The 12,218-nt window shown below is 27.3% G+C and overlaps 2 protein-coding genes and 1 long non-coding RNA gene across 4 annotated transcripts; 1 reads left to right on the top strand and 2 right to left on the bottom strand.

Moving 5' to 3' along the window:
- Window positions 1-620: 620 nt before the first annotated feature.
- On the bottom strand, window positions 621-5,045 carry AIF (Apoptosis inducing factor). 2 transcript variants are annotated; one of them, XM_015508892.2, is made up of 11 exons: window positions 4,834-5,045; window positions 4,625-4,743; window positions 4,442-4,539; window positions 3,606-3,740; window positions 3,374-3,529; window positions 2,979-3,045; window positions 2,778-2,917; window positions 2,018-2,713; window positions 1,811-1,951; window positions 1,616-1,727; window positions 621-1,161 (listed from the first exon to the last, which is right to left on the bottom strand). In XM_015508892.2, exons 2-11 carry the CDS (start codon window positions 4,665-4,667, stop codon window positions 758-760), a joined length of 1,992 nt encoding a protein of 663 aa, XP_015364378.2. In that variant the 5' UTR covers window positions 4,668-4,743; window positions 4,834-5,045; the 3' UTR covers window positions 621-757. The 2 variants fall into 2 exon arrangements, with proteins under 2 accessions (XP_015364378.2, XP_015364379.1); XM_015508893.2 differs by lacking the exons at window positions 3,606-3,740; window positions 4,834-5,045.
- Window positions 5,046-7,832: 2,787 nt separating this feature from the next.
- On the top strand, window positions 7,833-9,629 carry LOC149054940 (uncharacterized). The gene is made up of 7 exons (XM_089228463.1): window positions 7,833-8,240; window positions 8,325-8,486; window positions 8,561-8,632; window positions 8,719-8,760; window positions 8,814-8,885; window positions 8,966-9,040; window positions 9,127-9,629. Exons 1-7 carry the CDS (start codon window positions 8,176-8,178, stop codon window positions 9,413-9,415), a joined length of 777 nt encoding a protein of 258 aa, XP_089084589.1. The 5' UTR covers window positions 7,833-8,175; the 3' UTR covers window positions 9,416-9,629.
- Window positions 9,630-9,742: 113 nt separating this feature from the next.
- LOC149054939 (uncharacterized) lies at window positions 9,743-12,026 on the bottom strand. The gene is made up of 3 exons (XR_016191903.1): window positions 11,914-12,026; window positions 11,628-11,764; window positions 9,743-10,011 (listed from the first exon to the last, which is right to left on the bottom strand). It is a non-coding gene; the product is annotated as an uncharacterized LOC149054939 (long non-coding RNA).
- Between the last annotated feature and the right edge of the window lie 192 nt (window positions 12,027-12,218).

Here is a 12,218-nt window from a genome sequence, read left to right as displayed (position 1 = left end):
TCACAGATTATATGAAATAAGTTTATATTAATTATTTATATAATATGTGATACCATGTACAAAGTACTAAATAATTAAGAGAAAAATATTGTTACTAAAAATTAAGTCGAGTTAAGTATATTATAGTTTATTCGTGTTTTTAATAGATTCACTAAACAAATGTAGTAATATTAAATTAATGTTAAATGATAAATTGTATTATGTTATATGTTTTAAGATATTATTTAATCCAATTTTAGGTTTTTTATTTAGTGTTATTTTTATGTATTTATTTATTTTCTGGTAAAAATATTTTTCTAGAAAAAATGTGATTATGAAAAGTTTAATTCATATATATATATAAGATGTTAAAATTATTTTACCCACGGGCCATAGCTCATAAATATTTTATTTGAGCAAGAACCGAATGAATCAATTACTTTTTGAATAATTAAAAAACATACAACATATTATAATTTATAATACTAATGCTCACAAATCTAACGATACTTTATTATATTGTTTAAGTATCTATATGATGATTATTAACATTTCATCAGTGAAAACATTTTACTAACTAGTGAAATATCAACTCTATGCAGAAGGAATGTCAATAAAATATGAAATAAAACAATTCTAAATAGAATCAGTCTATACAAAAATATATTAATTTTTACACATACGAAAGGATTTCATATTTTATCATACTATCTAGTATTAAAAATACTAGTATAACAGTAAAACAATGTTAAAATAACATTTATATTCAGTATGGTCATCATGAAGAATCGCCATGAATATTAAAGAGTTTAGCAACTTCATTGAGATCTTTGTAACATCTGTCAGATTTAAGCACTTGGCGTGCTATAGACATTCTGTTGAACAAATTCCATAACACAATTCCAACAATTACATCATTTTTCAAATAGAAAACAACACCTTTTTTGTACTCATTTTCAGAAATAGTTTCATTATTTTTGGATACTAATTCTTCATTTATTTCATTTTTATTGGTTGAGGTATTTTGATCAATTTCATTAGCTAAAATTGATGGATCTTTATGGATTCCTTTGGCAAACACACCTATTGTTGTTAGAGACGAATCAACAATTCCAATTGCTTCATAACCAACAGAAGGCCCAATGTCTGACCAAAACATAGGTTGATGTTGATATGGTTTAGCTAAAAATATGAAAATAAAATTTTATTCTGGATCAAGTAATATAATAACTAAGTTACATAAAAGTTCCTTGGCCTTCACCAGATACCCAAATACTCATTATTAATGTTTTGTTCTTAATTTCTTGTTTATAAATAATGCTGAGTAAAATTATTTTAATTTTAAATGTTTATTATCAATTTCTTAGATATATACTAGTTATTTTATTTGGGTAATGTGTATTTAGAATTTTGTTAATTATTAATTTATTTTTAACATTTTAAGGGTGTTTACGAAATCATCCTATTACAATAACACCGCAATATAAAATTTTGTAAATACTGCACATGGAAAACAAAGTAAATTTGATAATACTGTATCGACACGTAACTTAGGATGTTATCATTTGAATAATGTTTGGGATGTCCAAAGAAAAAAAAATATATAGGTATATATAATTACTTTAACGTTACTTACCAGCACCAGCCATATTTTCACCAGCTAATCGGCCCGATATCACAGCATGATCATGATGTTCGACACGCCTCCTTCCAAGTTGTTTGTCATAAAAACAAGCACAATCACCAGCCTATAAAAATAATTTAAGATAAATACAACATTAACAATATAACATGTAAAATATATAAAATATAAATATTTTTAGAAACTAACAATATACAAATCTGTTCTTGCTTGTAATTCAGAATTGACTAAATAACCATCAAGTTTTGGATCAACTTCTAGTCCAGCATCAGTAGCAAGTTCAGTGTTAGGTTTAGCGCCAACTGCCATTATTACATGATCAACAGATATCTGAAAAACCATTACTTTAAAAGTTAAGAATTTCAAATTTTTAATCTACTGTCAAAATGTACTGACGTTTTTCCCATTACTTAATATCAAGTTGACTTGTTGTTTATTATTTTGTAAGCTGCAGTTTTCTACTTCTGTTTCGGTCACCACTTCAACACCTTCATTTCTAACTTTTTCAGTGGTCCATTGGCTAAGATATTTAGGTAAAACTTTTCCCATATTACCCTTTTCTTTAAATATTTGATAAATTTTAACTCCATTTTTTTTCCCTTTGTTGGCCAAAGAAGCAGCAAGCTCACTACCCAAAAATCCACCACCAATAATGGCAATAGATTTTATATGACCCAGTTGTTCCCATAAATCTTCAAAATCACTAATTGACCGAAATACTGAAAATTTATTTTTAATTTCTTCACTTGCGTCATCATATAATTTTAATGTTTTTGGAACTGAACCAGTTGCTATTAAGCATTTATCATAACTAATTTCTTTGCCATCATTTAGCTTCACTTTTTTCTTTGATACATCTATAGATTCAACTTTCCAGCCTCGAGCAAGTGATATACCACCATTTTTGGCCGTGGTTAATTCTTCAACAGGTGTATAAAATGGTTCAGGTTCATAAAATAGACTTCTAGATGTACCATTCCATTGATGAAAGTTCAACGATTTAGCCATTTCAGTATCATCACCATACCATAATTCTTTAGATAATGGCGGTCGCATATGAGGAAGATAACCTTCAGCTGATATTACTAAAACCTTGATTTAGAATGTCAAAATACATCATATTATTTTTAATTAGATAAAAATAAAGTTATTTTACCCTGGCAGTGGGATCTGCTGACTTGATTGCTCGGAATGCAGAGAAGGAAGCTGTACCTCCGCCAATTAATAAATACTGTATATTATCAGGTATTGATTCAGATAATGAAGGAATTTGAACCAGTTTGCGGATTTTTTTAGCTAAATTAAACATTAGTGAGTTGTAATTTAGATATTTGCTAAATATAATGTCTTAAATTACCATTTGTTGTTTCTTTTGTAGTATGGTTATCATCTTTCTTTTGTTTCATTATGTCAAAATGATAGATCTGTTTTAGAAAAAATATATGATATAAGTTATATTAGCTAATAGGCACCTGGTAGGTGCTATGTATTATTTTAATTTATTATCACTGAATATCATGGGCGGATAGGCCATTTTTGGCCTATCGGAAAATTTAAAAAAGGGGCCCCACATGAAAAAGAATTTAATAATATGATATTAAAGGGCCCCATTACTGAAAGATGAAGGGGAGCCCACCGGGAAATGCCCGGTTGCCCTGTAGGCTTATCCGCCCATGCTGAATAATATTATATGAATCATGTCATTTAATTTTACTCGTGAAATTTAGTTCCATCAATAATTTCAATACTTACACCATAAATTGTTCCTGATAGAATAATAGTTCCTCCTAAAAGACTCCAATTACGAAAAGACTGTTTATTTTTAGAATCATTTTGCCAGCCATAACTTTTTTCAGATCCTGAAGAATGAGCTGTTGTTGGTGGATTTGGTGTGGTAGAAAATTCATCCTAAGGTATAATTAATTTTTTTTTAACCATTAATAACAAAACACATTGATATTAATTTTATCGACTTTTGGTCTACCTTAGCCACTATAGGGCAAGTTTTTAGAGGATATTCATTAGATTCTGACACTTTTATTTCTTTTTTAGTTATATTGACTGGTTCATATATTTTTTTGTTTTTTTTTGAAAAATTTATTTTAACAGGTTTAATGACCTAAAATTGTTATTAAACATCATGTTACTTTTAGTATTTGATTAACTTCAAACTGTTTAGGCATATAATATTAGCATTATTGTGGAGCATACAATGTAGTACACTTAAAATGTTATTTTTATATCTATTACGTGTAATAGAAATAAATTATTATAAAAGTTATGGAAATATTTAAACACAACTTATACCTAAACATTAATTTGTATTATATACCTAATAGTTGAAATACATCTTATTTACTATTCCATAATATATTGTTTTAAATAAATTGAATACAAAACTACTATGTGCATCCTCTAATTTTAATTTATTTTTATTAATGTAGTATAAATTGGTTGCACAAGAAATCAGAGTAACAATTAAAGCAAATTTATTTGTACTATGTAACTTTAGCATACATAAGGTAAATAGGTATAAAATTGACTATGATTCATTTAGATTAAAAATAAAAATAAAACTTTAGCCATGCACTTATTATAAGTGATTTAAAAAAAAAACTTGTTTTTATAATTTAAATAATTTATAATTGCCAATAACTTCATGCTAAATACCTAATTGTGTTTAAATCAATTTTTAAAGGCAATCTAACTATTATAATATGTGTATTGTCAACAAGGGAATCTATCATTAAAAGCCGATATAATTATAAAAACAAACATTATCTATTATAGGTACCTACTAATTGTACAACACTCTTTTACCTGTATCAATGGAGGAGTCTTTCCTCTATTGTTTTTTCCACCACCATTCTTTTTATCACTATAATTTTTACTTTCCCAGGAATTTAGTAATTTGGTTCCTGTAAAAACAATTCAGACGTATAACGCATAATACTTAACTCAAAAATCGTGGTATTAAATATTAAACTATTAAAGTATACTAACCCGGAGAAACCGGCGGTCTGAGTAGTCTGAGCTTGGACAGCATAGCTATTAAATACTTGAGCTGATGAAAAGAATTCTCGTCCTCAACGAGCCGGACGTTTAAAGACTTTTGACTCAATCTATATATATATATAGGTAATAACAACAAAATTGCTACAAAATTAAAACGCACTTAAAAAATAACTGAAATAATATGATCAAAAGAATACAATAATAATAATAACACGGTTTGACGGCTTCAGTGTTCAAAGACGGTTCGGCTTCAGAGTTTATTCAGCAATGAACGTTTTGGAAATAAAATGTGTTCGACAATCGTCAAGAAAACTTGGGTACCTACATCTGATCCGAATGGCATTTTTCATGGAACGTTGAAAATTAAGGTGAACGCGAGTATGATAATGGTGGCGCGCACGGTGGCGGCTCATTCGACGTGTACGCACATACACGACATACCTGTCCAAATTTTCATTCATTGGATTCGTTTGGAACCATAATTTAAGGTATACCTAACAACATGTTTAGAAAATAAACCAAATATAATATGAATTTATTTATTTTTTGATTTAATGGCTAAGAAATCAAAATTTTTTTACGATTAATTTGTATTTTACGCCAATAATGGATACCTATAATACCAATGTCAATGTGTATGAACTATAAAGTATGAACGCTCACCAAAAATACCGTATGAAATGGAATAACACAACGATTTGATAGTTTTGAGGGGTGATAATAATTTACATAATTTATCTATTTATTATTTAAATTTAAACGCACTTACCCGAATGGTGCACTAGTGCATTATGCTAATCGGAACCGGTTTTCATCAAGAAAACGACTTAGATTTTATTATTATTATTACATAGTTACTTAATATTATAAATTATAATATAAGTAGTAAGTAGGTACTATACAACTATATATATATATATATAAATTTATTTATATATTTATTTATTTATTTAATATAAACGGACGTCAGTCCTAAAACATAATAATATTACATTGTGTGTGAAAAATGTATTTATACGTAAAACATAATTTATAGTTAAATATATACTTAAAATTAGAGAATGAGTAAAATAATAATGCTAAAGTAGATATAGAATACTAATCAAATATACAAATTAATATTCAAATATTGAAATATAATCAAAGACAAAAGTATTACCTGCAGGCTGCAGTCATAAGAAGGTTAGCAGGAGAGTCCATGATGGTATAATTTTTTGTTGAAAGAAGTGGATAAAAGGGTTTTGGATCACTAGTATTAAGGTACCTAATTAATTTTAAAACGAATTAAAGAGAAAATTTCAGGACAATCTATTGAACCTAACATTAATTTTTGTAAAAATTTTGAGAGTAAAAGTGTACGACGGTCAGAGAGTAGAGAAATATTAAGAATATTTAAAACATTATTATATGTGCCATGGGTAGGTCTGTTTATGTTAAGTTTAAATGAGATAAAACGTAAAAAATTATTTTGGACAGATTCCAGCGTAAGAGCTTGTTCCGACGTACTATTTATCCAGATGAGGGGGCCCGGGGCAGTACTCTAGATTAGAACGGACAAGAAAGATGTGGAGGATTTTTAAGGGAATAGGATCTGAAAATGCAGCACAAGTACGTTTAATAAACCCCAAGTTACGAAAAGCTTTATTTTTAATCATTTCAGTATATGTAGAGAAAAATTTAATTTACGATCAAAAATTATACCCATTACCCAAATATTTAAATTGATTAACAAAAGCTCGACATTTGTGCTAGAAATTGAGTACTGAGAGTTAACGGGATTTTTAATTAGGTAAAATTTCATAAATTCACATTTTTGTATATTAAAAATAGATTATTCTCATTACACCACAAAATAAGGTTATTAATGTCTAATTGCAAATTAAAAGCGTCTTATTCTGATTTAATAATTTTTACTAATTTTGCACCATCAGAAAATAGAAGGATATTAAAATTAGTGATGACATTAGGTAGATCATTTATAAATAAATTAAAAAGAAAAGTTGACAAGTATATATATAATAACAATCATACTGAGTGGTTCACCAAGCGTCCTCACTCTACTCATCCTTACGGTTTACGGCGGGACTTTCATATTAATTTTAGTAATAATAATTTAGTTCATATTTTCATAGTAAATTTATTATTGAATGAGTAGTTTCTGAATTCTGAGATATTAAAATGTTAAATAACCTAACATTGAATAAAAACCCTTAAAAATAGTTTTACAAAAATATAAAATAGAAGTCTAAATTGGATCTAGTATTTACTGTACTTCTATTACTTCTGCTATTTTTACCAATTAATAACATTATATTTAAACGGCTAAAATTTTAAAATCACCATAACCCACGATCTTCATTTACCCATTATAGACTTAAAATCCTTAAAATGTTAAATAACTCAAAGATATTTTATTATGTACTTCAACATTTAAAAAAAAATTATGATCTGTATAATTTACAATTAATTAAGGGAGTTCGTGTTCTCATTTGAAAAACAGAAGTTTATATCTCTGACTTACAGGACAATTCTTAAGTAGCTCTAAAAAAATTTCGCTAATTTGAAAATATGGTCTTAGTACAGGAAGGTATATTTCAAAATGTTTCAAAAATCAATTTTGAATAACTACTAATTGATGTAAAAAAGAGGTGAGCATGCTTGTTGAATCACGCTGTATATTATATTGTATTTTGAACAGACTCTAGAACACAGTATTTCTAAAATTTAACAACAGTCTATTTAATTTTGATTAATAATAATAATATATTTTTGAAAAACGCTTTGCATTGGAGCAGAACTGGTCTGACTGCCTGAAATTAAATAGTTGGACGATTGATTGCTCGAAATCGATCTTAGTTTTATCAGTTTTATGGATACAAACTTTTTATTCTTTTTAAAATATAAAACATTTTGATTGATAATTTTATTGTTCTGTGCAATTTTATAATACTACAGGCTGACACAAAGTATGCCTCTATATTTTCATGTGGTGATACTGTCGGAACTGACCACTGACTACTGAGCCGATTTTAAACTTACAGCATAAGTTGAACACCTCAAGTCCTAGGCGTATGTAATGTAGTGAAGGTCGTATAGCCCCATTCAGTATCACCGATTTTCTTGTTATCATGATTGTGGTTTTTGTTTATACCATTATATGCTCGTGGTTTATACATAGATATTAAAGAATGGATAGGCCATTGCTATATTAATCGAATAGAGGGAAGTGTGCCGGAATGGGGAAGAGAGAAAGACAGATTTTTATCATTACCTCTCTTTCTGGCAGAGGTCTTATCATAAATTATATTTTGTGATTATTATCATTGCTGGACGCATAGATAATACTGATAATAGATATTTGAATTTATAAATTATAATAAAATAATAATTATTATAAATGTAATATGTATATTTTATTATAATATAAATTTAATTGTATTAATTGAACCTGTTGGATGTTACCTAGTTATTGCATAATTTGACTAATTTACTCCATTTAAGTCCAAAATCCAAACTGAATATTTATATTAGAACTTACTATGGTTCATATTTGCAAAGTGTGTAATGTTTCATCTAAAGACAACAAAGATTTACCATTTCATAGGTAGGATCATAGTCCCTTATGGGTTATTTTAAATTAGTAATATCAGATATTTAATGTTAATTAATTAATAATTATGATGGTTAGATTTCCTAAGAATTTGGAAAAAAGGAAAAAATGGGCATCAGCATTAGGGTTCGGGTTGCAAGAAATTGGTGATTGGCAATATGTTTGTGGAAATCACTTCACAAATGATTGTTATATTTTTAGTACTGCAAGAAAAATATTAAAGCCTAATGTTACACCATTGTAAGAATACTGTATTTTATTTATTTATGAAAATTTAAGTATAAAATGTAGTTAAACAAAAACTTTCATTTTAGTGTTGTTCATAATTCTGATGATAAATCTTGTTCACCAGTTCCAAGTACTTCGACAACTGTTAATTATTCATAGTATGTATTTTTTTGTTAAAAGTTAAAACTAATTTTAACCATTACTGACATTATTATACAAAATATGAATTATGTCTGTTTTCTAGTGCCAATGCTGTACATTCGTCTCCAAAAATGTTAAATAATATGTACGTATTATATTTATTGTTGCAAATTAAAATTAAATAAACTTTCTTTTTAGTGTTGTTCATAATACAGATGGTGAATCTTTTTCACCAATCCCTAGTACTTCTGGAACTGATAACTATTCACAGTATGTATTTTATTTGTTAAAAGTTAAAATTATGTATTACAATTTCTGTACCAAATACATTAATAATGTCTGTTTTCTAGTGTAAGTTATAGAACACCTTCAACACCTAAACGGAAGAAGGTAGAATTAACTTGTGAAGTGACTACTCCCAAAATGTATGTAATATGTTTCATATTTTTTAAAACTATTTACCTGTACTAAATCACTCAAGCTTAATTTAAATGGTATTTCTTAACACTAGATGTCCTAAAAAAAAACTTATTTGGAATAGTAATCGATTTGGTGATTTGAGTTTAAGAGATTTTGAAACACCTAATCGTGCTGCAAGAAATTTTAAAGTTATAAAAACAACTGTTTCACACTTGAGGAGAAATAACAAAAATCTGAAACAAAAGTGTAAACGTTTAGAGAAAAAAGTCGAAACATTAAATGACTTATTGGAGATTCTTAAGAAGAAATCATTAATGACAGATTTTGCTGCTGATAATTTAAAGGTACCCATCATTATTCTAATTTTTATTGTTTACTAATTAATTGTTTACTAATAAATTGTTTACTAATAAATTTGTTTACATGTTCATGGGAGAACTTAACCAGACTTTGTTATTGTCAACACATAGGTACCAACATCAAATAAAACAATGAAATGTCATTAACAACAAAATTTGAAAATTAACAATGTAATTTTTGTTGTATTATGTTTAGATATTAATTTAATAAAGTAACTTTTGATATTTTATGTTATATATCTAGTATTTAGTACATTGCAGTGTTTCCTAAATTTTTTGCAATACCGAACCATAAATAATTTAATATTTATGGGGTGCGCTACTAAAAAAAAAAAAAAATATCAAGTATGCCATAAATAATTAATATTTTTATTGTAATCAATTTCATCATTGAATTTTTATAAAATACAATACTGAATAAAAAATACAAATAATAAATAAATAAAATGAATAATAAAAAAATTAGTAAAATATGAAAGTTGTAATCAAAACCGCAAAGTTTGACCCATGGTTTGGGAAACGCTGGTATATTGTATCCTTGAATGTTACTCTACAGAGTATAGTAGTATAGTAGTAGTATAGACTCTATAGAGGATCTTTTGGTAGTGTAGCTGTAACTAATATTGTACTTATTGTAGTATAATATAACTTTGAGTTTGAATTTTACTATTCTTTTTTTTAAATTGGCTCTCACAATATATCATAATATTTTAAAGTTAATTTTTTTATCAGGCACTGGGTTCAGATGTACTAGAAAAACTCATTAAAAATGGTCTGTCTGGAAAAAAGCAGCCTTATACTGAAGAAATTAAACAATTTTCTGTAACCCTCCAGTATTATTCTCCTAAAGCGTATAATTATATAAGAAAAACTTTTGGGAAATTACTTCCTCATCCTAGGACTCTACGTAGGTGGTATATGGTTGTAGATGGGAACCCAGGTTTCACTAAGGAATCCTTTGAAGCAATTGCTAATGAGGCGAAAAATCGTCCACTTTACTGCAATTTAGTCATTGACGAAATGTGCATAAGACGTTATGTTGAAATGGACAGTCAAAAAAAGATACATGGCTATATTAATATGGGTGCAGAATACTCATATGAAAATGACGATATACCATTGGCTAAAAATGCATTACTATTTTTAGTAGTAGGAATTAATGGATATTGGAAAATGCCAATCGCATATTTTTTAATAGATGGATTAAACAGCGGTGAGAGAGCCAATTTATTAACTAAAGCTATTGACCTTTTATATGATACAGGTATACATTTATGTTCTGTAACATTTGATGGTGCATCAGTTAACAGTAAAATGTGTACAGAACTTGGTGCAAATTTTAATGTAGATAATGGAAAGCCATATATAATAAATAATCATGGACAAAAACTTTATATATACTATGATCCTGCCCATATGCTTAAACTGATACGTAATGCATGGGAATTCAAATCAGTAATAATAAATTCAAAAGGAGAAAACATATGCTGGAAATATATAAAAATGTTATACGGAATTGAACAGCAAGAAGGATTAAGGGCAGGGACTAAACTAACCAAACGACACATTGAATTCCATAACGAAAAAATGAATGTTCGTCTGGCTGCCCAGACACTTAGTGACAGTGTAGCAGATGCGCTAAGTTACTTAAAAAATCAAAATGATCTCTTTAGTGATGTAGAACCAACAGCAGAATTCATCAGGTACATAAATAATGCTTTTGATATTTTAAATAGTAGGTCAAAGTTTTCAAAAAATCCATACAATAAGGCTATTTCATGTGATACTATTGAACAGTACACAAAATTTATGCAAGATTTTATACCATATATCAAGAGTTTAGAATTTCCTGACGGTGTTAAAGTTATAAACTCTGGTAGAAAAACAGGTTTTGTAGGGTTTATTTTAGGTCTACAAAATGCAATATCTATGTTCCATGACCTATTGGCAAACACAGAACTATATTTTTTTCCAACATATAAGATCAGTCAAGACCATATTGAGACCAATATTGCCAAAATTCTTTAATAAAACCTGGATATGATAATGAAAATAATTTAACAAGTTTGAAGAATCGAGGAGGGTTGATAATTCCTAGTAAAAGTGTTAAAATTATATGTGAAGAAGTGGAAAGAATATTCAGGGCACATGAACCAATTTATTTTAGTAATACTAGAAATAAATTGTATTTATTAAATAAATTGAAATCCAGTTTATATAAAACAAATAATACCTGCCTATTTAATTGCCAAAGTCAAACTTCTGCTTTGGATACTCATCAAAATAAACTTATTAATTCAATTGCTGTTACATATGTAGACATTAGAGTTTTCCACGAACTACGTAAAATAAATGATATAAATATTAAATCTGGAAAAACAAGGTCAAAATTGACGAAATTAGTACATTTTAGACATGAATGATTTATGTTATTATTATTATATTATATAAAATATGGTTTAATATTAATGTATTAATTGTAATATTATTATTTAATATTTATTAATTTATAAACTTACATATTAGTATATTACACTAATTTATAATATTGAGTATTAAATATTGACAACTAATTGAATAAAATGAAATAAATAAAATAAATAATTATTATGTGTGATTAAACCAAATTCTGTTATCTATTTGTGTTAAGACCTCTATAACCTCAAAATAATTTCATATTCATTCCCGTATGATAAGCTCAAATGGCCTATCCATTCTTTAATATCTATGGGTTTATACTACCACGGCTTGATAATAATATTATATCAGTCAAGGTGTATTTATCAATAATTATTTATTGATAAATCATAGATAATATATATTA

Source organism: Diuraphis noxia, unplaced genomic scaffold (genome assembly GCF_037042655.1).
Source record: "Diuraphis noxia isolate RWA-SAM2 unplaced genomic scaffold, SU_Dnox_SAM2 contig0005, whole genome shotgun sequence".
NCBI lineage: Eukaryota > Metazoa > Arthropoda > Insecta > Hemiptera > Aphididae > Diuraphis > Diuraphis noxia.
This window is presented reverse-complemented; position numbering and strand designations above follow the sequence as displayed.

Bases quoted from the DNA above. Each gene is read 5' to 3' on its own strand.
- AIF (XM_015508892.2), bottom strand. From the start codon at position 4,667: ATGCTGTCCAAGCTCAGACTACTCAGACCGCCGGTTTCTCCGG. The intron at 2,918-2,978 runs GTAATTTAAGAC...TGTTTAATTTAG, and splicing joins TACAAAAGAAACAACAAATG to CTAAAAAAATCCGCAAACTG. The intron at 2,714-2,777 runs GTAAAATAACTT...TTCTAAATCAAG, and splicing joins CAGCAGATCCCACTGCCAGG to GTTTTAGTAATATCAGCTGA.
- LOC149054940 (XM_089228463.1), top strand. From the start codon at position 8,176: ATGGTTCATATTTGCAAAGTGTGTAATGTTTCATCTAAAGACAACAAA. The intron at 8,487-8,560 runs GTAAGAATACTG...CTTTCATTTTAG, and splicing joins AAGCCTAATGTTACACCATT to TGTTGTTCATAATTCTGATG. The intron at 8,633-8,718 runs GTATGTATTTTT...TCTGTTTTCTAG, and splicing joins ACAACTGTTAATTATTCATA to TGCCAATGCTGTACATTCGT.